The following is a 27,421-nucleotide window of genomic DNA, read 5'->3' as shown; positions in this document are numbered from 1 at the left end:
AGGTTTTTTTTTAGGCTCAGTTTAGCGTTTAAAAGATGGGTAGCTTAGGTATTTCTGTACATAGAGTGCTGGGCCTGAAGTCAGACTCATATTCCTGCATTCAAATCCAGCCTCAGATACTTAGTAGCTGTGTGGCCCTGGGTGAGTCACCTAACTCTGTTTGCCTCAATTTCCTCATCTGTAAAATCAACTGGAGAAGGAAATGACAAACCAATATCTTTACCAAGAAAACCCCAAATGAGGTCATGAAGAGTCAGACACAACTGAAACTAAATCATCTGTATACGATGTTTCATAAATTTATCATGGATCAGATACTTGATAGAGGGAGTCTTCTCTCAGATGGGAAGGCAGCCCTGCTCAGAGCAATAATCAATGACATTCCTGCCACTTTTATTTCCAATGACTCCTCACCAATCTTCTGTTTCTGTCAGGAAATATCTGTCTTTACCATAGATATATTGCCTACACTACTCAGTCCTTTGTCTTCTTGCTTCTCTCCAGCACTGCCACATGCATGTGTACATATGTATATATACACATACGTATATGTATATAGGGTCATCTCTGTCTCAATACATATATACACAAATAGGTCTATATGTCTCTATATAATATACATATATATGCCTATACATGTTTCTATCTCTACCACACATAAAATACACAATGTCTGTATGTATAGGTTTATATATTTATATGAAAACACACATGTATATACACATATATGTATATGTATACATATACACTCTATTTCCCTTTATTCAGCAGCTCAGAATGCAGGAAGCCTACTGAAGTTCAGAAAATATTTTTGGCTCCTGGTGTAGATTATAAATATTCTCTAACAGCCCTATCCAACTTCATTCTACATATCTTCATCTACCTTAGAAACATGCAACTACATGTAAATTAGGCCCTTCCCGGGCCTTGCTGAGACTCAATGGTCAGAGAAATTTCCAAAGAAGTTACTATCTCTAGGTATAACTTACTATCTCATAGCAGTGAAGCTAGTAGAGTGACATTTGCGTTCTATGTCTTTGTATTTGACCCTTCCCATCCAAGTGTGGTTCTGACTGGAAAGGAGAAGATTTAAGCAGGGCGTTGGTGAATGTTGGGCATTCTGCCTCTTTTGTGTTCAAGGGGCATGCTAACGGACACAAAGAGAAGACCAGAATCATATAACTGAGGAATTTTAGAACTGGAAATGACCTCAGAGATCATCTGATCCAATTACCTCAATTTACAGAAGGGGAGGTGAGTGACTCATTCAAGGTCACAAGGTGACCTTGGGATAGATTTGGCCCTCTGGATTCCTAGGTGAGTGGTCTTTGTTTTCTACTATAGTCCTCCTGGAATAGACCCTCAGAGCTGGAAGGAGCTGAGCAGAACTCTTGTCTGCAACACCCCAGACTAATGGTCATTTAGCTTCTTTCCCTGAAGACTCCCCATGATGGGTTACTCATTTTCTCCTTATTCCATTTTTGGACAGATCTCTTAGAGAAGGGAACAAGAATTATGTATTATGTATGTGACAGGCACTGTACAAATATTATCTCATTTGATCCTCCCAACAGTCCTGGGAGGTAGGTGCTATATTACCAGCCCCCCTCACTTTACAGTTGAGGAAACTGAGGAAGGTAGAGTTTAAATGACTTGCCTAGGGTCATAGGGCAAGTATGTGTCTGAGGCTGGATTTGAACTTGGGTGTTCTGACTCCAGGCCCAGTGCTCTATCCACTGCACCACCTAACTCCTTTAGGAAATTCTTCCTTATATAGAACTGAAATTCGTTTCTGTCCTTTCTACCCATTGCTCTTAGTTCCACTCCCTGGAGCTGTAAAACAAACCTAATTCCTTTGCCAATCCTTTGATTACCTGAAGATGGGAATTATGTCCCCTCTAAGTTTTTTCTTCCCGAGGCCAACTACCTCTGGTTCCTTCAACTGATCTCTGGATGGCATGGTTTTGAGTCCTTTCAATACCCTGGTTGCCCTCCTTTGGATGTGTTCCAGCTTGCAAATGTCTTCTCTAAATCATTATGGTATAGGGATGGCGAGGTGGTGCAGTGAATAGAGCACCGGCCCTGGAGTCAGGAGGACCTGAGTTCAAATCTGACCTCAGACACTTAACACTTACTAGCCATATGACCTTGGGCAAGTCAGTTAACCCCAAGTGCCCTGCTCTCTCCCTTCCAAAAAAAATTATAAATCATTATGGTGCCGAGACCTGGATACCACTCTCCAGAAGTGTTCTGACCATGGTGGGGGACACCAGGACTAGCATATCTTTCATTATCTCTTAACATATTCCAAGAGTAGCTTAGGGTTGTTTTTCTTTGTGTGTGTGGGGAATAATATGTAATATATTGGACTCTCTTGCAATCCAGACCCCCAAGTCCTTTTCACACAAACTTCTCCATTCAGTAATTGTGCAGTTGAATTTTTCTTTAGCCAAGTATAGGACTTTACTTATTAAGGTACAAGTGGTCTTCTCCGATAAAGTGCGAGATCATTGACGGGAAGGACTGTTTCATTCTTGTCTTTTTATACCCTGCTTCTAGCAGGGTGCCTGGTATAGCAAGGGCCAAATAATAAATACTTGACTGATTGATATTTGATAAATTTTGATTTTATTAGACTTAACTCATTGGTCTAATTTTAAAATATTTTTTTCCTAGACCTAGAACAGAATAAAGAGCAAATAGAGTCCATCCTCTCTGAGATGAAATACTCTCTATATCTATATATATGTATGCATACACACATATGTATACATTTGGATAATGGTTTTATTTCAAATTCTTTCATAAAATCTTTCCACCTGAGAATCTGAACAGGTTTTCTAGAGTGCAAATTAAATCATAGTCAATTATGTTTACGTCTTTAAAATGTATTTTTAGTGGAATTTAGAATTTTTAGTGGAGTTTAAAGCCTTGGCATATAACCAAATATTTTCATTAAAATGTTTTAAAATATTAATGCTCTGCCAGTTACAACACATGCAGATGTTCTTGTATCTCATGGGTCTTAATGTGTGTGGATGGGTTACATTCATTCACTTTGAATGACCATTAGTCAGTTAATTTCTGTTGCATACATATGGATTATATTGATATATTGATAATCATTAAATATCATTTTTTGGACCTCAATAAGAGCCAAAGCCTGAACTAATCAATCAGACTGCTTTGCTTTGCTCTAAAAATGCCCTTTCCTGTGTCTGTAACTTGAAAGACCAGATAAGGTCGACAATGGGTATTCTCCCTGCTTGTGACAGGATGCTTGGAAACTAAGAATAGTGGAATTTCTCTTATGTTGGGGGCATACTCCATAGGGGGAGGGGGGAAACACAGATACCCTGAGACTAAATTCCAACTGACCCTACTTTGTCAGTTGTCTTGTCAATCTGTATTTACAACTAAGAAACTTAAGGTATGGATAAAAAAAAACATATGGAGACCATAAATCTGAGGGACACAGATGTCCTGGGATTGTCCTAAAACATATAAAATAACTTTATCATTCTTGTATCAGTCAGTTAGAACTTAGGTTTTGGCTCCTTGTACGTACAAGCTTACATTGTCTAGCTTTAAGGGAATAAACAATTAGAATTTACATATCACCTAGCCTATTTGCCTCCTTTAACCAAACTTTCAGGTCGACAATGTATACATACACAAATACACATATTTATGGTGCTTCTTTGGGTCGCTCCCCTCCCCAACCTTGCACTCATAGATTGGGTCCTCTCTGAGACTATTCTAGATTCAAGGTGATTTGTGGATCTGCACTCTTAAAATTCTAGTTCACAATCCCCAACTGATGTGTTTACCTTTTGACGGCTAGTCATAGGACACAATTTGCTTAAAGTAGAATAATTTACTGAAATGGTATAGTAAGAAAACTAGTAACAAAACGTCTCCCCCATAAAACATGGGTTCTTCCACAAATGCACACAACAGCGAGGGAAAGACTGGAAGCCCATAAGGTTCACAAGTGGAGAGGTGCACCTATAGGGAATCCATATGGCCAAGGCAATTTATACCTCTGACATCCCTAGATGTCTTCTTGTGATGTCTTTGTGCTGCTCTGATGAGATGTTACTGCTCCACTGAGTGAGTCACTTTGCTGGTCTCCCTGGGCACAGATCTGGGGGGGCTTTCAATTCTGGTGCTTAGTTTTGGTCTTCAGCTTTGGATTCACCTGAAATCTGGGTCTAAGTACTGCTATGCTCATTTAGAAAGAAATGTAACCTATGTGGGGGACCAGGAGGACTCTTGGCTCTGGGGCCTGCCATCTCCCAAGAAGGAGGTGACTTTAGGACTTGTACTTTCAACTCTTCTTAATGTCTTCACTCAATTCAGGGTGCAGCTGGCCCCCAGCTCCACTGGATGCTGCTATTGCTTCTACTGTAAGCCATCATTTCTTATGGGGAAGGAGAGGAGAGATCAATCTCCTCCTCTATTTGCTTCACTCTCTAAGAGATGCAAAGGAAAAAAAGGAAGAGTGAAGATTTTCTCAGAGCTGACTCTTGTTTATCAAATGCCTCCAGGCTAGGTTTGATCCTTCAGTCACCCAGTTATTAGAAGTTCCCTGAGTTTTGTTTATTGCTTTCATCAAATGGCTGGTCACCTATGATGTGATGAGGTTGTCCTTTATAATTTGCTGGGCTGTTTAGGTAGCTTCATTACAGTGACTGGTTGTTTAAGAAAATTCCTCAAAACCTCCTTTATACATAGAGAAAGGAACTCCTGAAATGCTTTAGTAAAATCACGAGCCTCTTTTAGCTTGTAGTTGTAAGCAGCTTAGAAAAATTGTTTAAAGAAAGCAGCACAATTAGGGTGGATTTATTTACCATGAGGCCAGTTTCCTGCATTTCATCAGAATTTACAACAGAGATGGAGTATTAGAGTACACAGACATTCCTGAATCATAACCACGCTTCCCAGGGACTAAAAGTGAATTTTGGCTAAAGGGAACCATAGTCACTCCCAGAGGGATACTAACAAGATCAGCCTAGTGTAAATAGTTGTCTCCAGGGTATTTCTGAGACAAAGAGAGGATCAGTCCAGGACCATTAGTAAAAATGCTATGAAATGGATATGTAGATTCCAAGTCAATAATTCAGTCCAGGGGTCCATATTTAGGGAATATTTCAGTAAGATTAGGACCAAGACTGAAGGGAAATTGGAACACAGGGAATTGGGAATGAGAGGAAATATGGGGAATATAGGGCTGAGTTTGCAGAATATGGTTATGGTGATAGGGAAGTAGGTGTTTGTCACTGGACCCTGGGGGCTGAAGGGTCCCCAAAGCTTGGGTGGGGAGCATTCAAGCCACCAGAACAGAAAGACCTAAGCTTCTGAGTTTACACAAAATATCAACTCTATGTCACCGCATTTTAAAACCGTATTCTGAGAATGGGTCCATGGGCTCCACCAGAAGAGTGAAGAGTCCTGCTAGAGGGATCCATAACACAAAATAGATTTAAGAAAATTTTTTTTTTAAGCAATAGGGGTTAAGTAACTTGCTCAAGTTTACACAGCTAGTTATTTCTGGGTGTGGTGCTGAGTATCTGAGCCCGGATTTGATCCAGGTCATCCCGACACTGGAGCCGGTGCTCTTACTCGCTGAGCCACCTGGCTGCCCCTGATTTAAGAAATTTTAAAAAGAATTTTAAAGAAATTTAAGATTTTAAGAAATCTGAGCTCTAGGACTAAAGTTTGTCCATCTTGCCTGTGTAACACACTGGGGGTGTGAAGTGGTGTATTTTAACCTGTAAGGTTACTAATAGGGTGGAAAATAAGGACCATGGCCCAGAGTGATGTGCTCAGGACTGTGGATCTGGCCAGGTCTGGTACAGGAACTGGGAGAGTTGTGGGATTACAGTGGGATCTCTTGAGCAAGGAAGAAAATATGCCATTCTAGGGAGGATGCCTGATATGGGGGCAAATAAATTTTATGCAAGGAGGCTGTTCAAGCCTATGTATGACAAGACACCAGAGGGATTGTAAGAATACTGGGAGTGAGGGGCAGCCAGGTAGCACAGTGAGTAAGAGCACCGGCTCCAGTGTCAGGATAACATATGGATCGAATCTGGGCTTAGACACTTATTACCCACCCAGAAACACCTGGCCATGTAACCTTGAGCAAGTTACTTAACCCCGATTGCTTTACAAAAAAAAAAAAAAAGAATACTGGGAGTGTCTTTACCAGGTCCTTTGTTCGGTACAGGCTCCATAGGTCTTAGCCTGCTATGTCCTATTGGGTCATACTTAATATTGCCAGGACTCCCAGCTTACAAATGTGCAGGGTTACCCTTATACCTTTATACTCTGCTGTTGGCGAGTCCTTCCACACCTTTTTTCATTAATCCTTGAGGGGTGGGCATACATGGAAACGAATGTATAGTATCCCACTCATGAGGAATGACCATGAGGAATGATCCACTGATGGTGGTCAAAGACTTTTTAAAAGTCTCATTAATGCCTTTTGTTTTTACATCATGGCTGAGGGATGCTTGGAGAAGGCAATTCATTTATTTTGGTGAAGGGAGTTTATTGAAAAAAATTATTCATTTTTTTTCTGAACTTAAAATATACCAAATAAAATAGGCCTCTATACATATAGTAGAATTAAAAAAAAAAGGATTATACATAAAATGGCAACTTTTTTATTTATGCTTTGCTTTTTCTTAAAAAAATACTGTAATAAATAATAGATAATAAATATAAAATTATAATAAATTAATGTATATTATATATTTGGACATAATATGTAATAAATGCAACATGACTTTCAAAGCAATACTGCTTGTGATAATTTCTGGTCTTCTTCCTGTTCTCTTCTGTGCAAAAAAAAATTCAATGACTTTCTTTTCTTTCTTTTTGATTACCTTATCCTTATCTTCTTTTTCCTTCCCACTTAGACCCAATTTTAAAAACAACAACAAACTTTATTATTACAAATAAGTATGCTTAGTCAAGAAAACAAAATCCTACAGTGGCCATGTCTGAAAATGTATATATGTCTCATGCTACATCTTGAATCTCTCACTTTTCTGTAAGGTAGTGGGTAGCAAGTCTTATCAATGGTCATTTCAACTGCTATTGAATCCAACTCCCTCATTTTGTATATGAGGAAACTGAGGCTCAGAAAGGCTAAGTTATTTGCCAATGGTTATTGAACTAGTATTTGATGTAGGATTTGAACTCGGGTCTTCCTGCCTCCTTGCCTAGTACGCTACCCCCTGCACCGTCTAGCTCCTTGTTTCACTATAAGTTTCTTATGCTCTTGGCTGGAGTAGTGTGACTGTCAAGTTTTTTTTTTTTTGTCTCAGAAATAGCAGTAGCAAGTTTTGGATTCACCAAAGGGCGAAACTTGAGGACCCACAGGGCCACATGTGGCCTTGAGGCCACAGGCTCCCCACTCCTGCACCTAGTGCTGGATTTCAGGAAGCCTAAAGCTTTCTGGTAGGAGGGAAAATCCTGATACAATTAGACCAGAAACTATTCAGCTCACCAGCTACCTGTAAGTTTTTTTTGGGGGGCAGGACAAGGGGGTGTCTCAATTGCTTGTATGAAAATGGAAGCCTTTGGCTCAGCTGTTAAGTCGCTGATTTTCCTCTTCTTCTTTTTTTGCTTTTTGGAGGGCAATTAGGTTTAAGTAACTTGCCCAAGGTCACACAGCTAGTTTTTTTGTTTGTGTGTAAGTGTCTGAGGCCGGATTCGAACTCAGGTCCTCCTGACTCCAGGGCCAGCGCTCTACTCACTGTACCATCTAGCCGCCCCACAAATCTCCTCTTCTAGTCATTGCTTCCTTCTGGGCTTGGGGCCTCTGACTAGATGGGCATCCTGTTCATTGGCAGCTGGTGAAGTTTACTGCTTAGGACAGCAGTGAAGGAGTGGTGGTATTTAGGGTGTTTTAAGGCATCAGAATCTGCAGAACGCCCTGAGCAATTATAACAGGCCACAGGCATTAAGCCAGAACTTTGGTCAAAACTTTGATTGATATTAGCTGAATGTATCTGTCTCACAGAGTGGTTATAAGTTAGAAACCTTGAAAGTTTTTAGTTTCAAAGGTTTCTAAGTTTGTAAACTTTGCCAAATATAAAGCCTTATAAAAATATAGGTTGATTTAAGGAATGACTAACTGACTTTTTCTTTCAGAAATAAAAGCAGGATCAGTCTGGGGGCCTTACCAGCAAGCCCATGGAATGGGAATGCAGAGTCTATCAATAGGCAGTCCAGGGGCTGATATTTGGGAATCTTTCTATAGGACTATGGGGAACAGGGAATGAGGAACATAGACCACTGGGAACTTGAACCATGAAGACCACAAAATTTGCTTGTTCATCAAAAAGTAGGCTCTATTATTCTCCATTGGGGACATGGGCATGGGCAACCTCTGGTCTCAGGTCCTTGGCTTGATTTTAGCCGGCTCTTGAGTGCTCTTAGTGGTCACTGATGCCATATCTCAGACTATAATCTCTGCCCTGATGAACTGCTCTGGTCTTTCCATTGACCATTGGACCTCAATAGTTTAAGGCTTAATGGCACTAAAGGGCTGCTAACAATGGTCAAGCAGCTAACTAATGCTTCAAAGGGTGATACCTTGGAAACAGAATGTGACTGATGCTGACTCTAAAACCTTCTGAGCCTTTCTTCTTGTTTTTCTTTCTGTTCTTTTTCTTCTTTCTCCCTCTTTCCTCTTTTTCTTCTCTCTAATTTCCCTCTCCTCCCTTTCTTCCTCTCCTCTCATTCTTTTTCTCTCTCACCTCTCTCTTTTTCTTTCTTCTTTTTCTTTCCTCCCTCCTCTCTTTCCTTTTTCTCTCCTCTTTCTCATTCTCTGTGTGTCTCTCTCCCTCTGTCTCCTTTTTCCTCTCTTCCTTTGTCTATATGGCTAACTTTCTCTTTGCTTGTCTCCATTTCTGGTTTCTTTCTTCTTCTCTACTTATTTCTCTCTCTCTCTCTCTCTCTCTCTCTCTCTCTCTCTGTCTCTGTCTCTGTCTCTCTCTCTGTCTCTCTCTCTGTCTCTGTCTCTCTGTCTCTCTGCCTCTCTCTCTGTCTCTCTGTCTCTCTCTCTCTCTCTCTGTCTCTCTGCCTGTCTCTTTCTCTCCATTTTTTCCTGCTCCTCTTACCTGTGTATAGTGTTGAACTGAAATCAGATTTTTCAAATGTTTATTAATATAAAAATAATAGTCCTTGTTCTTAAGTTTAAAAGATCAGCTATTTTATTTGACTAATTATCTAAATTAAATCATGTTGTATATTTGGTCTTCAGTTTTTAAAAGCAAACAACTCCCTATCCCTGCTTTATAACAAGGAACATGCACTTAGCTAAAATAAAGGTCTATATGGAATTGACAACAACACTGAACAATACAAGAAAAACCTACCATGAGGAGACCTTTGTAGGCATAGACAATGCCCAGCCAAATCGTCATGTGGCTGTTCTCACAGTGCTCCAGAATTGGACGGATGGAAATATCTCTGCCAGCAGGATCCGGCTACCAAGAAAAGACACAAACAACAGCGATAACTGAATACCCTGATTGTCCATTTATTAAGTGGTTCTTACACACAAGATGAAAGGCACCACAAGAGAGCTGGTCTTGGAATCAGGTTCTGCCCTTGACAAATACTGAAGGTGTGACTCTGAGCAAGTCACTTAACCTCTTGATCCCATAGGCACCTCTCTGAGACTATAAATCACAACTGGGCAGCCAATCTGTCCTGGTGGAGAATTTTTTCTGGCAGCTCTCTATATTCATAAAATCTCAGGTCTAGACAAAAGAAAAAATGTACAGTGTAGAAAAAATGCACAAAAAAAGTACAGCTCTGTAATTTAGAACAATGAAAAAAGAATTGCCTGGGGGTGCTGAGAGGTGCCCACATGGTTAGCGTGTGTGATAGACTTCAACTGAATCCAGGTCTTCCTGACTATGTCTAATATATCACACAGCTAAAACTGATTGGATTTTCACCTATTGTACAGAACCTTTTTAAACCTTCCCTAACAGGCAGTTATCCTGTTCCTGTTTGAACACTTTCAGTAACACAGAGCTTAATTCCTCCTGAAGCAGCCCATTTGATTTAATAATAGTAGCTAGCATTTGTAGGATGTTTTTTGTTGCAGCTAGGTGGTACAGTGAATAGGGCACTAGCCCTGGAGTCAGGAGGACCTGAGTTCAAATCTGACCCCAGACACTTATTGGCTATGTGACCCTGGATAAATTACCTTCACCCTATTTGCCTCAGTTTCCTCATATGTAAAAAGAATTAGAGAAGGAAATGGCAAACCTCTCTAGTACCTTTGGTAAAAAAACTCCAAATGGTATCACAAAGAGTTGGACATGTCTGAAATGGCTGAACAACAACAATATATGATGCTTTAAAGTTTTCTTTATATACTTTATAGACATGATCTTCATATATTTTATATACATTATCTCTCTTGATCCTTACAAACAACTTTGTGAAGTAGGGTCTATCAATATTCCTATTTTACAGACCAGAATTTGCACTGAGAAAGGTTTAGATGACTTCCCCAGGGTCACATAGCTAGTGATGTCTGGGACAAGATTTGAACTCAGGTCTTCCTGACTCCAAGTCTGGCACTCTATCACTGAACTACCTAGCTTCTCTAACTAGTACAAAGTCTTTCCTTATATTAAGCCTAAATCTGATTCTATCTAGTGTCCTCCTAGTTTTAGCCTCTGGGGAAAAGGAGAACAAATAAATGTATGTTTTCAAATACTTGAAGACAGTCATCATGTTCCACCTAAGTCTTCTCTTCTCCTGGGTAAGCATTCCTAGTTCCGTCACATGATCCCTTAATAGCAGACTCTCTAGTCCCCTCACCATCTGGTTTATCTTTCTCTGGATACTTGCCAACCTATTAGTGTTTTACTAAGACTTGACTGCTCGGTGGCGCAGTGGATAGAGCTGGGCTGGAAATCAGAAAGACTCATCTTCCTGAATTCAAATCTGGCCTCAGATACTTATTAGCTGTGTGACCCTGGGCAAGTCACTTAACACTGTTTGCCTCAGTTTCTTTATCTGTAAAATGAGCTGGAGAAGGAAATGGCAAACCGCTCCAGTATTTTTACCAAGAAAGCCCCAAGTAGGGTCTTGAAGAGTTAGACATGAATGAGATGATTGAATAACAATAGGATGTGGTACCTAGAACTTAACACATGAATGTTCTAGATGTGGTTTGACCAGGGCATTGCACAGTGGGACTATTGCCTCCTTATTTCTGGATTCTGTACCTCTTGTCACCATGTTACACTGCTGCTTAATAGTGTGTTTCCTGTCCACTAAAACCCACAGGTTCTTTCACACGATTGGCTTTTTTAAGCCTTATCTTCCTCATCTTGTGTTTACCCAGTTAATTCTTTGAACTTTATGTGCAGAAATTTCCATTTATCCCTATTAAATTTCAGCTCGTTAGTTTTGGCTCATTGTTCTCCCTGTCAAAAAATGTTCAGATGCTGCGTCTGTCACCCACTTTATTAGTTTTCCTTTCCAGCTCTGTGGCATCCTGAAGGTTTGATAAGCATGTCTTGAGTTTATTTGCTTAACTGAGATCCTGTGTCTTGTGCAGAACTGTCATTCTGTAAAAAATACCGGGTGAGGCAGCAATTCACAGACTTAGAAAATTCTTGTGCACTTGCTTATTGACAGGGCAAACAAAAATTGCAGAGACCTTAGTTCAAATAAACAAAAGTGTTTATTCATAGAATGATGGATTTATAGACTACCGGAGTTGGAAAGGACCTTTAGAGATCATCGTCTGACTTCATCTTAAAGAAGAGGAAACAGAGACCCAGGAAGGAGAAATAGCTTACTCAAGGTCATACAGTTAGCTAATGACAGAACTGTGTCCAGAACCTGGGATTTCAAGGATTTGTAATTTTGTTGGTTTCCTTGGCAAAGATACAAGAGTGGTTTGCCATTTCCTTTTCCAGTTCATTTTACAGATGAGGAACTGAGGCAAACAGGGTAAAATGACTTTTCCAGGGTCACACAGCTAGTAAGTGTCTGAGGCTGGATTTGAACTCAGGAAGATGAGTCTTCCTGACTCCAGGCCTGGTACCCTATGTACTGTGCCACCTAACTGCCCCGCAAATTTCCATGGTGTGAATACTCCTCCCAGCAATGGAGATTACAACTCATCTGCAACTAAACTGGGAACTGCCATGGCCAAAATATTCATCAACCTGGGGTCAACTTGGTGATGGATCTTTGGAAATTGAGCCATGTTGGTCTCTACTTCAATCAGTCCATTTTTTTTGAATAAATTTTTCATTTTTCAAATGCTTTATTAACTTCTGATTTACATCATTCATTTCTGCCAGATTTTGAGTTACAAATTTTCTCCCTGTTTTCCCCTACCCACCACCCCAAAATAGCAGTCCCACAGGATATCTCCTCCTCCAATCTGCTCTCTCCCATATCTTTTCCCATACCCCCTTCGACTTTTCCAGTAGAGCATGGTGGATCTCTATGCCCCAGTGCCTGTATATCTTCTTTCCCAATTACATGTAAAATAGTATTAATAATAGTATATATATTTAAACATTTGATTTTAAAACTTTGAATTCCAGATTCAATCCCTTCCTCCCTTGTCACCCACCCTTACTGGGAAGATAAGCAGTTCAGTATAGGTTGTACATGCGTAGCTAATGCAAAACATTACCATAGTAGATATATTGTAAAAGACTGACTATATTTCCGTCCCTCCTATCCCACCTCCCACCTGTTCTATTCTCTACTTTGATCCTGTCCCTTTTCAAAAGTGGGTGCTTCCAACTTCTCTCCCTGCCAGCCTGCCCTTCCTTCCATCATCCCCCCTCTCATCCCCTTCCCCCCTACTCTCCTGTAGGGTGAGATACCCTATTTAGTGAGTATTTCATTCCCTCCCCAAGCCAAATTCTATGAGAATAAGGTTGACCCATTCCCTTTTGCCTTCCTATTCTTCCCCTCCATTGTAACCATTTTCCCTTGCCTCTTTTTTTATGAGATAGTTTACCCCATTCTGTCTCTCCCCATCTCCTCTCATTATATTCCTCTCTCACCTCTTAATTTCACCTTTTAAGTATCATCCCTTTCTATTAAATTGGTCCTGTGCCCTCTATCTATGTATACCTGTAAACATATATACACACATTCACATATGTATTCATATGCCCATATATAGACATATATATATTTCTATTCCCTTCAACTATTTTCATACTGAGAAAAGTTTCATTAGTTACAATTATCATTTTTCCATGTAGGAATGCTAATAGTTCAACTTTGATAAGTTCCTTATGATTTATTTTCCCTGTTTACTTTCTCAAGCTTCTCTTGCTTTTTGTAACTGAATGTCAAATTTTCTATTCAGCTCTGGTTTTTTCATCAAGAATGCTTGAAAGTCCTCTATTCCACTGAATGACCATATTTTCCCCTGAAACATGATACTCAGTTTTGCTGGGTAGGTGATTCTTAGTTTTAATCCCAGCTCCTTTACCCTCCGGAAATCATATTCCAAGCCCTTCGACCCCTCAGTGTAGAAGCTGCCAGATCCTGGGTTATCCTGATTGTGTTTCCACAATATTCGAATTATTTCTTCTTGGCTGCTTGTAATATTCTCTCCTTAATCTGGGAATTCCGGAACCTGGCTATAGTATTTCTAGGAGTTTTCTTTTTGGGATCTTTTTCAGGAGGTGATTGGTGGATTCTTTCAACCTCTATTTTGCCTTCTGGTTCTAAAACATCAGGGCAGTTTTCTTTGAAAACTTCCTGGAGGATGATTTCTAGGTTCTTACTTTGATCATGGCTTTCAGGTAGTCCAATAATTTTTAAATTATCTCTCCTGGATCTATTTTCCAGGTCAGTGGTTTTTCCCATGAGATATTTCACATTGCCTTCTATTCTTTCTCATGAAGTCATTAGCTTCCATTTGTTCCAGTCTAATTCTGAAGCAATGATTCTCATTGAGCTTTTGAGATTCTTTTTCCATCTGGCAAATTCAGCTTTTTAAGACATTCTTCTCCTCATTGCCTTTTTGAGCCTCTTTTGCCAATTGAGTTAGTCTATTTTTTAAGGTATTATTTTCCTCAGTCAGGCTGTTGACTCTCATTTTGTAATTTTCTTGCATCGTTCTCATTTCTCTTCCCAATTTTTCCTCCACTTCTCTTATCTGCTTCTTAAGGTCCTCTATGGCCTGTAACCAGCTTGTATTTTCCTTTGAAGCTTTTGGTGCAGGAGTTCTGACTTCACTGTCTTCCTCTTGTTCCATGCCTTGCTCCTTTTTGTCCCCCAAATAGGAGTCTAATGCTGGAATCTTCTGTCTGCTTTGTTTTCTTTGCCTGGTTATGTCACCCCTCAGTCACTTGACCCCTTGGCTTTTTGCCACAGTAGGACTCTACCACCAGACAGGGGAGCTTTTGTCCCAAATGCTGGGGTTTTCTCAACTGCCGGAGGTATTAGATGGGTACCCTCTCTGAGGCCTCCACACTCCCTGGCGAGCTGGTCACACACCCCAGGACCTCCACCCTAGACTGCAATCCAGATCCAAGCAGGTTAAAGCAAGAGTGATTACCCCTCAGACTGGTCGCTTGGTCCCTCTACACTCTGCAGGCCAGGAGCTGAAGTTGCCACATGGCGCTGGTTGGCTGTGCCTGAATCTTAGGGGCTTCTTGCCCCTGGGGCAAAAGCCACACACTCCCACTTACTGGGTCCCAAAGTCGAGACTGCACTGACCTCTCACTTTGTCCTTTGCTTCTGTGTGTTGATAAATCTGGAAACAGCCACAGCTGCTGGTGATCTGGGGTCCCTCCAGCCGGGGGCTCTTCTGGCCCGCCCTGGGGCTAAAGCCTCGGTGTGGGGCTGGGCTGGGCTCCCAGAGCACTGCTCTGGCTGCTCCCTGCTGGCCAGCTGGGCTGTCCTCAGTGGGAGGTTAGCTTCTCTTTGTCATTTTGTGGGTTCTGCAGCTCCAAAGTTTGTTCAGAGTCCCCCTTTTTACAGGGATTGGGGAAGGTGGAAGCTGGAGCCCTGCAGAGGTCCTGCTTCTACTCTGCCATCTTGACTCTGCACCCTCATTTTCTTTTTTTTATTTTTTGGAGAGGGGAAAGTAGGGCAGTTGGGGTTAAGTAACTTGCCCAAGGTTACGGGGCTAGTTTTGTGTTGTGTCTGAGGTTAGATTTGAACTCAGGTCCTCCTGACTCCAGGGCCAGTGATGTATTCACTGTGCCACCTAGCTGCCCCACAATCAGTCCATTGTGCAGATGAGGAATACTTGGGTCCAGAGAGGGGACTACTTACTTGATTTTGCACAATGGGCCTGTGGTAGAACCAGGACTAGAAGCCAGGTTTCCTGACTTCCCCCCAACCCCCTCTTCCAGCTCAGTGTTCTTTCCTGTATACCACAGTTTAAAGTGGTGCTGGTGGGAGAGAAGTAAATTTAAGAATGGAAAACAAGACATTTTTTTTTTTTTAAGCAATCGGGGTTAAGTAACTTGCTCAAGGTTACACGGCCAGTTATTTCTGGGTGTGGTGCTGAATGTCTGAGCCGGGGATTCGATCTCCAGGTCGTCCCAACACTGGAGCCAGTGCTCTTACTCGCTGAGCCACCTGGCCGCCCCAAGACATTTTCTTATTTGGCTTCAGTGTTGCATTCCCTGGGAGTCTCTTGGATTGACTCAGGCTTCCTAGGGTTAAGGTCAGGGAACCTGGATACTTGTAACCCTTTGGTCTCTTCATCCCTCAGCCAGGAATCCTCATCCTTGGGAAAGTGAGTGGATACAGGTGGTGTGGGGAGGCAGGGCTCATCCAGAATAATGAGTGGGGTGGGATGAATAGGCATTAGGAGGGCTGGGAGGGGCTGGGTAGAGAAGACAGGGAAGTTCTCTAGGATCATTTAGATGTTCCTGGCATGCTTACAGACTCAGAGGAGACTTGAGGAGGCAGTACCTTTGCAGACCAAATTTGAACTCAGGTCTTCCTGATTCCAAGTCTGGCACTCTATCACTGAACTATGTAGCTTCTCTAACTAGTACAAGTTTTTCCTTATATTAAGCCTAAATCTGACTCTATCTAGCCTCCTACTAGTTCTAGCCTCTGGGGAAAAGGGGAACAAATAAATATATGTTTTATTTAGTTCCCAGTATTTCCCATTTCATCTCAACTCAATTTAGTAATTAAGTGTGTCCTATGTGCAGGATACTGTATTGGAAGGCACTGGGGATACAAAGCTTGCATGGGGGGAGGTCTGAATGTCCAGACAGAGTCCTTATCCTTTTCTTCAGAGCACCTGCTCCCTTCCCATTCCAATGATCTCTATCATTTCCTCCCTGGACCCCCTTTCATTCCTAATGCTAAGTATAGGAGTAGGAAGATAATGTGTGAGCCTGAATAACACCATCCACTTGGAGAACATTTGCTTTTTGGAGGGCAATTGGGGTTAAGTGACTTGCCCAAGGTCACACGACTAGTTTTTGTGTTATGTATCTGAGGCCGGATCTGAACTCAGGTCCTCCTGACTCCAGGCCGGTGTTCTATTCACTGCGCCACCTAGCTGCCCCAAACATTTGCTTTCTTAAGACATGACTTGAACACAGTGGGGAATATCTTCTCCATCTGACGCTAGGACAAACACCTTGTAAGCACAGTTGATCAATTAATCAATCGATGAGGGCTTATTTATCATTCATTCCTCTAAGCATCTATTATGTGCCTAGTACTGGAGATGCAACACAGAAAAAAGAGGCAGTCCTTGTCCAGAAAGAGTTCATTCATCCATTCATGGAAAAAAAGGTGAATTTCTTTTAAACAAAACAAGGTGGATTTAAGGTGGGAGAGAATGAATTCCCTCACCATCCAGGCCAAAGGCAAATCCACATGGGCGGAACAAGTCTGGCAGAATTCTGTCTAATGGGCGCCGACTGTTCAAGCCCTGTTGGGTGCGTGGGCCTCGAGAAGATTCACCAACATTTTCTGGTACATCTGAATGAAGTCAGGGCTCTTTAGGCCCAACTGTATTCAAGGATCTCAGGGTGTGACATGGGGAGAAAGGAAGAACGAATCATGCATCTATCTGAACTACAAGAGCACATACCCTGGGGACAGCCCGTTCAGCACTTTGCATGTCTTGTCTTTGTAACCGTCTTTATGACGATGAAAATAATTAATTCCAAAAATGACAAAGTGAGAATCAGAGTAGAGCAGGTGATAGAGAGCCTCAGGGTAAGGAAGATCTGAGTCCAAGTTGCCTCTGACCTGGGATAACTGTGTGACCCTGGGCAAGACACTTAGCTTTTCTGGGCCTCAGTTTCCTCAACTATAAAATGAAGGGCAGTTAGGTGACTCAGTGGATGGAGAGTTCAACCTGGAGTCAGGAAGCTCTGAGTTCAAATTTGGCCTCAGTCACTTTTTAGCTGTGTGATCCTGGGCAAGTCACTTAATCTCTATTTGCCTTGACACTACTGGTGTCCATGGAGTCACAAAGAGTCAGACATAAGTCAACAACAATACAATTGGGCTACAAGACTAAGGTCCCTTCCATCTCTATAAACCCTAGTGGCTCCCTATTATCTCCAGGATCAAATAGAAAATCCTGTTTGACATTTAAAGCCTTTCACAATTTGGCTCCTTTCTACCTTTCTAGTCTTCTTACAATTGACTGCCTTCTGCCTACATTTCAGCAACAATGACCTTACTTTTGCCCACATAGCACCTCCCACCTTCCCACTCTGCCTTTTTGCTGACTGAACCCTGTTCGTGGAATGCTCTCTCTCCCTCCTGGCTTCTCTAGATCTCATCAAGACTCAGCTCAATTATCTTATTTTTTGCAAGACGTTTTTTGCCCCCACCTCCTTCCACTCTTAGTGCATTCTCTCTGAGATTGCTTTCCATTTACCCTGTAGACAAGGTGTCCCAAAAGTTCAAAGCTTTAAGTTTTAAACTGCATAAGGACTTTTGGGACGCCCTATATATATCTATACATGTTCATAGTTTGTATTTTCTCTCTCTTCCCCTTTCCTTCCCAATTAGAATGTGAGCTCCCTGAGGTCAGGGATTGTTCTTGTTTCTTCCTGGCATCCTGAGTACTTAGCACAGCACTAGGAACATAGTAAATACTTGGTAAATGTTTGTTGACTGACTCACAAAGTCTATGTTACTATAATATATGGGTTCAAGTTGCCTCTGACACATATTGCCTTTGTGTGACCCTGGGCAAGACATTTAAGTACTTGGTGCCCTTCAGCAGTTCAAAAGATCATACCCTTAGAGCTAGAAGGGTTCTTTGAGGTTAGTTAGTCCAAACCCCCCCCCCCCATTTTAAAGTTGAGGAAACTGAGACCCAAAGCCTCACTGACTAGTTCAAGGTTACTTAGGTAGGTAATGCTGCCACTGTGAATCTGCATTGGGAGAGGCATATCCTCACTGGGAATTCTCTACACCAGAGGTGTCAGACATAGGGTCAGGAGGCCAGGTGTGGCCCACAACACCCCCTTATGCCTCCAGAACCTTAGAAGGTAATAGGGAAATGTTTAACAAAATAAACAAAAATAGAGTAGATAATGTTAATATAGTAGATAATGTTAATATGTGGTTTTTCTAAGAAATCCTTATATATGTTAGTGGCTCCTGTTTCTATTTGAGGTGGATACCAGAGCTCCATACCAACGAAATAAAGTACAGACAAATATTAATAATAGTAGCAGCAGCAGCAACAACAACAATATGCTTTTAGGGCAGTTTTTAGTGGCACACTGGGGAGATTCTTCTTCCTGAGTTCAAATCTGACCTCAGACACTAGCTATGTGACCTTGAGCAAGTCACTTAAACCTGTTTTCCTCAGTTTCCTTATTTGTAAAATGAGCTGCTGAGGGCAATGACAAACCACCCCAGTATCTTTGCCAAGAAAACCCCAAATAGGGTCAAATGACTGAACAGCAATAACTATAGAAGATGAGCTTGCATTTCAACACTTTAATTCAATTACAAAAACACAATAATTTTATTTACTTATGTAATAAACAGGTTGCTGAGAATTAGACAGAAAAACAAACCAAACCAAAGCATTATGGTAGTAACTTGTCCCAAGACTATTTCTAACTAATTCCATTGAACATAGGGATGAATGAAATAATAATAAGGATAGCTGAAAGTTATATATCACTTGAAAGTCTGCAAAGCACTCATTTGACCTAAACCTTGTTTCCCCAATCAGATTGTAAGCTCTTTTTTTTGGAGGGGGAAGGCAAGGCAGTTGGGGTTAAGTGACTTGCCCAAGGTCACACAGCTAGTTAAGTGTCACATATCTGAAGTCAAATTTGAACTCAGGTCCTCCTGACTTTAGGGCTGATCCTCTATTCACTGTACCACCTAGCTGGCCTAAGCTTTTTTTTTTATATATAGGGTATCCCAAAAAATCTTAGTGCAGTTTTACACTACTAAAGCTTAAAAAGTATTCAAGGACATCATGTATATATGAGGGCAGGGACTCAGTCTTATATCCTTATCCCTAGCCCAGTTAAGTGCTCAATCAATGTTTCTTGTTGTTATGCTGAAAAGGCGATAAAGCTGTGCATACTCTTTGACCCAACAATACCATTACTAGGTCTGTATCACAAATAGATAAAAAAAAAGAGGGAAAAGAATATATTTGTACAAAAATATTTATAGCAGTTTTTTTTTGTGGTGGCAAAGAATTAGAAAACAAGGGGATATCCATCAAGTGGGGAATGTCTGAACAAGTTGTGTGATTGTAATGGAATACTATTGTGCTATAAGAAATGAGCAGGATAATTTCAGAAAAACCTGGAAAGACTTACATGAACTGATGCAAAGTGAAGTGAGAAGAACCAGGGGAACATGGTACACAGCAACAGCAATATTGTATGATGAAGAACTATGAATGACTTAGCTATTTTTAGCAATACAGTGATGCAAGACAACCCCAAAGGACTAAAGTTGAAAAAATGCTGTCCACCTTCAGAGAAAGAACTGATGGAATCTGAATGCAGATTGAAAAAAACTTTTTTTTTTTTTTTTTTTTTTGGTGTGTTTTCTTTCATAACATGACTAATATGGAAATGTTTTGCACATGCATAACTTATAAGAAATTGCTTACTGTCTCAAGGAGGAGGGAGAGAATTTGGAACTTGAAAGTTAAAATAATCAATGTTAAAATTTGTTTTTACATGGAATTGGGAAAAAAGAAAGTATTATTAAAAAATAAATCTCTTTGGGATAAAAAAGCCTTACACGTGGACTTTTTTCCTATTCTTGAATGTGAATCCAGAGTTACACCATAATTATTCATTTGGAGAGGGTTTTCCCAACAGATGAAGGAGTTAAAATGATTAGGAGAAACTGATTAGGTCTTCTTTTGATTTTTAAACTCTTGGAATTCATAGGGCCCTCAATACAATTGCTGCAGTGAGTGACCCTAATTCAGAACCTATTTGCTCCTGTTGATTCCAATTTCTACTACATCCTGAGTCTGGTTCCTGCTAAACTATGAACTCTGAAAATCAAGACAAATGTCCTTGAGGATGCTTAACAGTATGTCTTTAGCTAATTGGTGTAAGGATAATACCAAGGGTCTGAGTTTTATCTTGCACATTTAGGGTTAGAGTGCAGAGTGAGGAACAGAAGTGTACCCCTAGGAACGTCCACCAGAGGACCAGGAAGCCTTCAGGGCTGTATCCACCATCTACCTGGACACCCACCCTTGATCCTAGAAGAGAAAGGGATTCTGAAGTGAAGGTATCTACCTCTCCCTTGTAGAATGCAAATTCAGTTCTTAGAGAACAAGGGTAGCATTCAATTTAATTTAATTCAACAAATATTTATAAAGCCTGTACTACATGCAAAGAACTGCATAAGGCACTGGGAATAGAAGAAAGAAAAAGAAAGAAAGGAAAAAAGAGAAAAACACAGTCCCTGCCCTCCAGGAGCTTACATTCTAATGGGAGTGAGACAACAGATCACAAAAAAGTAAATGCAAAATATACTTTATATATAAAATAGAGTAATTTCATCAGAATTTGGGGAGTGACAGGAAGAAACAGGGAAGGCTTCTTGCAGAAGCACTTGAAGAGACCTGAGGATTCCATGAATCTGAGCATCCTTGACAAAGAATGGGGAAACGTGAAATCAAAAGCACACAGAATTGGTTGTTTCTCTTTATTTTGTTTGAATCCGTTAATCACCCAGAACTTGAGATTTTTAAATCTGGATTTTTTGGAAACAAATGAGCCTCATCCTAAGCCTGTGTTATCCAGTTCAAGGCAAAAACAAACAAGAAGAAAAGCTTATTCACTGAACTCTGATCTACGTTGCACTGGATGCTGGTAGTGAATTCCCAAAGAGTCAATTATGATTATATGAATTTAATTGAATTATAGAATCCTAGGATTAGAAGTTGCCTCATTCAACATCTTCCCTCCCCCGCCTGCCTGATGGATGAAGTTTGTCTACAACAGTAGAGACATTTCCCTAACAAACCTCTGCTTGAATACTTATAGTGATGGGGAACTCATTGTTTTTTTTTTTTTTAAAGGTAGCCCATTCCATTGTTGGATAGCCATAACTGTTAGGAAGCTCTTTCTAATATTGATTTGAAACTGGCCTCTCTTTAACTTTATACAGTTTTTTTTGCGTTGTGTCTGACTTTTCATGATCCCATTTTGGGTTTTCTTGGCAAAGGTATTGGAGTGGTTTGCCATTTCCTTCTCCAGCTAATTTTACAAATGAGGAAACCTAAGCAAACATCATTAAGTGGCTTGCTCAAGGTCACACAGCTAGTAAGTGTCTGAGGTCAGATTTGAACTCAGGAAGATTAATCTTCCTGACTCCAGGTACCACTACATTACCTAGCTGCCCTCTCTGTAACTTAGGATCATAGATTTAGAGTTAGAAGAGCCCTTTGGGATGATCTATTTGATGGATGAGGAAACTGAGTCCTAGAGATAGGTATGTGACTTGCTCAAAGTCATATAGATGATAAGTAGCAGAAGAACTGTGATTCAAATCCCAGCTTCCATCTTCAAGTCTAGTACTCTCTCTGTTAAACCATGTCACTAACTTTCCTGCTGGTTCTAGTTCTGTCCTCCATGACCAAACAGAACCTGTCTAACTAATTGCTTCTCTTCTCTTCTCTTCTCTTCTCTTCTCTTCTCTTCTCTCCTCTCCTCTCCTCTCCTCTCCTCTCGTCTTCTTTCCTTTTTGCAATCGGAGTTAAATGACTTGCCCAGGGTCACACAGCTAGTAAGTGTCTGAGTCAAATTTTAATTCAAGTTGTCCTGACTCCAGGAATGGTGCTCTGTCCATGGGCCACTGAGCTCCCCCTGAATTGCTCTTTCATACAACAGTCCTTCAAATACTTAGAGACAAAGCAGTAGCTTGATACAGTGGAGAGATTACTTTGGTCTGGAAGCAGATGACCTGAATTCCTGACCTGGCTCTGACATGTACTGTCTATGTTACCTTAGGGAAGCACCTAGTTTCTCAGTTTCAGAGAAAGTGGTTGGATTGGATCTGGAGTTCTTAACTTTTAGCAGCCAGCTAAGTACTCTAGTTCATAGAACACTGAACCTGGACTCAGAAAGAGCTGAGTTCAAATCCTGCCTCAGAAATTTATTGGCCATGTGACCCTGGGCAAATCACTTAACCTGTTTCTTCAACTGTAAAATGGGGATAACCTACCCCAAAGTGTTGTTTTGAGGCTCAAATGGGATAATATTTATTAAAAAAAGTTCTTGATATACATATATAGTAGGTACTACATAAATGCTTATTCCCTTCTGCTCCCTTCCCTTTTTTGTGTCATGGATACCTTGAGCAGTCTGGTGAAGACTCTGGAGGCTTTCGTCAGAATGTGCTTTCAAATGTATAAAATAAAATACATCGGATTACAAAGGAAATCAATGACACTGAAATAAAGATGTACTTTTTCCCCATCCAAGTTCATGAGCTTATAAACTTCTAGACTAGAGGATCCAGGTCCAGTTCTATGATCAGGTGGCCTCTCCTCTTTCCCCTGAGTCTCTGTTAGCAGTTTCACATTCCCTCGTGGTCCTGCCCACCTCTCTTTGGACTTGCTTTGTTCTATCCCTATATACTGGGACAGCTCTGGACTTAACCACCATCTGCAATCATTCCGTGGTCCAAGGTCCTCTTCCTTTGTTTGCACTCAATACCTAAAATCTCCTAAATTGGCTCCTAAAATCTGTGTTTGTGGGGCTCTTTCTATTGTCGACAAATTTCACTCCCCCCCACATTATACTATTAGTATTCATTGGTTGAGATAATACATAATGACAAAAAGCTACTATGAATTCAGTAAAACTTTAAAATGAATTTGTATTTTATCACTCACTGCAGAATCCATATGCTTTTGAAAAATAATAATACATGTATGTGTAAGACATATAATTTATTCAGCCCACAGAAGATATGTTTGTTTATGATTATGAGTCATTTAATGAGATGGATCCCTTGCAAAAACTCTAGGGGCCCCTTAGGGGTGTGTGGGCCACAAGTTCAGAACCTTTGCTCTATATTCTTCTGCAGAGAAGAATATAAAACAACTCCAAGGCCTGCCTGTATGATATGATTTGATGGATAGGAAAAGAAGACATATTTGTCCAAAAACATAGCATTACCCCTCAGGGACCTTCAACAGATAGGCAATTTTAAACGCTTAAGTGTCTTCAATGGGAAGGGTAGCCAGATGAGATGAATCAAATTGCAAAATTCTGCTCAGTTTTCTAGAATCTTGTAATCTGCCAGACTCCATCTCTCTTCCTTCTGAAAACAACTGCCAAGTGAATGCAGGATCATAGAATTAGAGTTAGAAGAGACCTCAGAGGCCACTGAGCCCAACCTGTTCATCTTACAAATGAAGAGACTGAGGCACAGAGAGGTTAAACAATGTTTTTGGGGTCACAGAGCCCGTTAAGTGTATCGGTGGGGTTTGAATCCAGGCTTCTTTTCTTTCCTTAAAAGTAAAAGTGCCCTGTCCATTATACCATGTTGCTTCAGATTCTGAGGTATTTTAAATCAGAAAACAAAATTTACCCATTGTTTACAAAACAAGTCAAACAAGCATAATAGCTAGCATTTATATAACATTTTAAGGTTTGTAAAGCATTTTACAAATATTATCTAATTTATCCTTACAACCACCCTGGGAGGTAGATGCTATTAATATCATCTCCATTTTACAGATGAGGAAACTGAGGCTGAGAGAGGTTAAGTGACTTGTCTAGGGTCAAAGAGGTAGTAAATGTCTAAGGCCAAATTTGAACTCAAGTCTTTCTGACTCCAGTTATCAAACTGACTTTTTAGAAGATTTAATCCCTACCCTAAAGAAGGATATAATCTAATTTAATTACCCTACTGGCTATGTACCCTTAGAGTCTCTCTCTTTTCTTCAGTTCAGTGAAAGGAATTTTGCAATGTCTTAGATAAGGCCAAGAAGGTATCTGTGGGTATCTACGAACTCCCAGAGCTCTGGTGCACTTTAAGAAGCTTAGTCTTGCGTTTTGGAGTTAGTTAAAAAAAAACAAACAACACATTAAAAAATCTTTGCAGCAAATTTCTTATAATGATCTGATTTCCAAGATATATATGGAAATGATTCAAATATATAAGAACAAGAGTCATTCCCCAATATATAAATGGTCAAAGGATTTTGTCTCAAATAAGATATGGAAGGGATCTTAATTTTTCTTTTTATAATAAGAAAGTCAGTTAAAATTAAGGAAATTAGAATCAGAGTTTTGACACACCCACCAGTGAAACTTATTTTCTGATTCTAGCTCCATCTGTTAGAATACTGCTAATATAACCCCATCATTAAGATCAGGAGTTCTACCCCAGGTCAACACTGTAGGTATGGTTGGTGGGTGAAGATTCTGTTAGAGTGTTAAGGGGCTTGATACACATGCACACATACACACACATACACACACTCACTGTTTTTTTGGTGGGAAGGATTAAGCAGGAAGCAAGGATTTGAGATTGAGAGTTTTAGGAATAATTTGCTAGATAATTACATTGTAGTTCAGTCAAAAAGGGAAGTTAGGAGGTGTTACCCTGAAGGTTAAGAGAACTTGTGGCTCATGGCAAAGTTTCCTTCCTTAATTGCCTGGAGGATACTTTTGATTTTTTTTTAAGCAAAACAAATTTGTTTTGTATTTATTTATTATTTCTGAAAAATGTATGTCTTATCTGGCACCTACAGTCCATCACCTCTCCATCAAGACATGAAATGCTTGCTTTAATATCAATCTTCTGAATTTGGGGCTTGTCATTGCAATAGATTTTTGTGTTTTTCAAAGTTGTTTCCTTTACAATGTTGTAGTCACTCTATCTATTGACTTTGCTATCTTTCCCCTTTGTCTTTGATCTCTTTGGGCAAAGGCCTAGTAGTGCTATCACTAGGTCAGAAGGTATATACAACTTAGTGACTTTTTGGGTATAGTTCCAAATTGTTTTTCAGAATGGTTGGACCAATTCATGTGTCTACCGACAATGCCCTGTCTTTTACTATCTTTCCAACAACTGTCATTTTCCTTTTTTTTCTTCCATCCTTGTCTTTCTGGTGGGCGTGAGAGAAAAAAAAAACCCCAGAGTTGTTTTTATTTGTGTTTGTCTCATTATTAGTGATTTGAGACATTTTTTCATGTGATTGATAGCTTAGGGTTCTCCTTAAAGAGCTACATGTTCATATCCTTTGATCATCTATCTATTGGGGAATGACTCCTGTTCCTATATATTTGAACCATTTCTCTATATATCTTGGAGATCTCTCTATAAGAGAAATTTACTGCAAAGATTTTTTTGATTTAAAAAAAAATCAACCCAAGTCTAAGTTCCTTAAAATGCCCTAGAGCTCTGGCAATTCATAGACACCCATAAATACCTTTTTTTTCCCTGTTCAGAGTGTTGCAAAATTCCTTTCACTCAGCTATGAAAAAAAAAAAGAGAGAATCTAAGGGTAGATAGTAGTGTAACTAAATTAGATTATATCTTTCTTTAGAGTTGGGATTAAATGTAAAAAGTCATTTTGATAAGTTAGGTGGTTTTGCAGCACTGACGATGGTATTTAATGCAATTGTTACTTTATCAATGCTTATGGAACTGGCATTGCACACTCTACTATTATAGTAACAGTCAGTGTTATGGAAATGTTAGCTACTCTAATGGTAAGAATGATAGTTTAATGATAGCTGTATTGACTTTTTATATTTTCCCCCGCTTTTCCTTATATTTATTAAACTTCACCATAGTATTTCTGCTAAAAAATATGCCAAGTGGTGGCATATGTTCTTATCACTATTTTATGTAATTTTAAACAAGGTAGTATAGTCATATGTTTAAAGGAAAATGACATCCAAACTGAGTGATGTGTAAGTAATGAAATCTTGCTAATAATTAATGACAGTCCCCCATTGAGATCCTGCATATCATTAAGAGTTAAAGTCATCTATTTGCTGTTCTTATTGCCAAAGTAGCAAGGCTGTGGAGGCTCTTAAACCCTTTAAATAACCCACTTATTCTCCATCAAAGTACTTGTTTCAAAACAAGTGTTGGAAGTGTTTTGTTAAAAACAACAAAGACCTGATGTGATGCTGTTTACATACTAGGAAGGGTATAACCTGATCCCTGTTTTATTCTTCCCTAAAGAAACCTGTTCATCAAGGATCTTGTTTATTAGAAATCAGGTTCCCATATTCCCCCTTTCTGTACTGACCCTGCCTCACCATGTCCAGTTTTTAGTGTTCTTTCTCTTTGAATTCTCACCCAGGCAGCCAGATGGTGGCACTAGATAGAGGGCTAGCCCTGAAGTCAGGAAGACCTGAGTTCAAATCTGACCTCAGACATATACTAATTGTGTGATCATGAGCAAGTCACTTAACTTCTTAGAGAAAAGAGATTATGTATAATCATGATAATAATAATAATTATTAAATAATACTTGTTAAGCCTCAATTTCCTCAACTCTAAAATGGGGAGAACACCACTTAACCTCGCAGGGCTGTTGTGAGGATCAAGGAGATAAGATTTGTAAAGTGCTCAGCACAGTGCCTGAAGCATAGTAGGTGTTTTATAAATGCTTATTCCCTTCCTTTCTCTTCCTTTCCACCAGGGGAACATACTTGGGGTTGGGGGAGGCAGGAAAAATGATTCCTCCTACTCCTCATGGTAACAGCCACCCCTACGCCTTGCCCGTCTTCTCTCTCTCTCTCTGTTTCTTTCTCTCTCTCCTCATATACATACATATACATATATATTTATATATGTATATACACATACACATGCATACATATGTATCTGCCTTTGTGGTACAATTGAGATATGTGTGCCCTGAGGGCTCTTCTCTACTAAAATTCTTCCCCACCAATGGAAACACACA

At 40.1% G+C, this 27,421-nt stretch overlaps 1 protein-coding gene across 1 annotated transcript in view; it reads right to left on the bottom strand.

The window, feature by feature from the left end:
• The window catches only part of GABBR2 (gamma-aminobutyric acid type B receptor subunit 2), an 861,105-nt gene that overhangs the window by 31,485 nt on the left and 802,199 nt on the right, over positions 1-27,421 (bottom strand). Inside the window, exon 14 of the mRNA XM_069084611.1 lies at positions 9,396-9,506. Within this exon, the coding sequence (XP_068940712.1) occupies positions 9,396-9,506 (111 nt within the window). The remainder of the gene's footprint in view (positions 1-9,395; positions 9,507-27,421) is intronic.

This window comes from Petaurus breviceps, unplaced genomic scaffold, assembly GCF_028583685.1.
Source record: "Petaurus breviceps papuanus isolate PSGF00001 unplaced genomic scaffold, PetGlider_PUasm1.0 175, whole genome shotgun sequence".
In the NCBI taxonomy this organism is placed as follows: domain Eukaryota; kingdom Metazoa; phylum Chordata; class Mammalia; order Diprotodontia; family Petauridae; genus Petaurus; species Petaurus breviceps.
The sequence above is the reverse complement of the archived record's forward strand: the minus strand, read 5'-3'. Positions and strand labels throughout refer to the sequence as shown.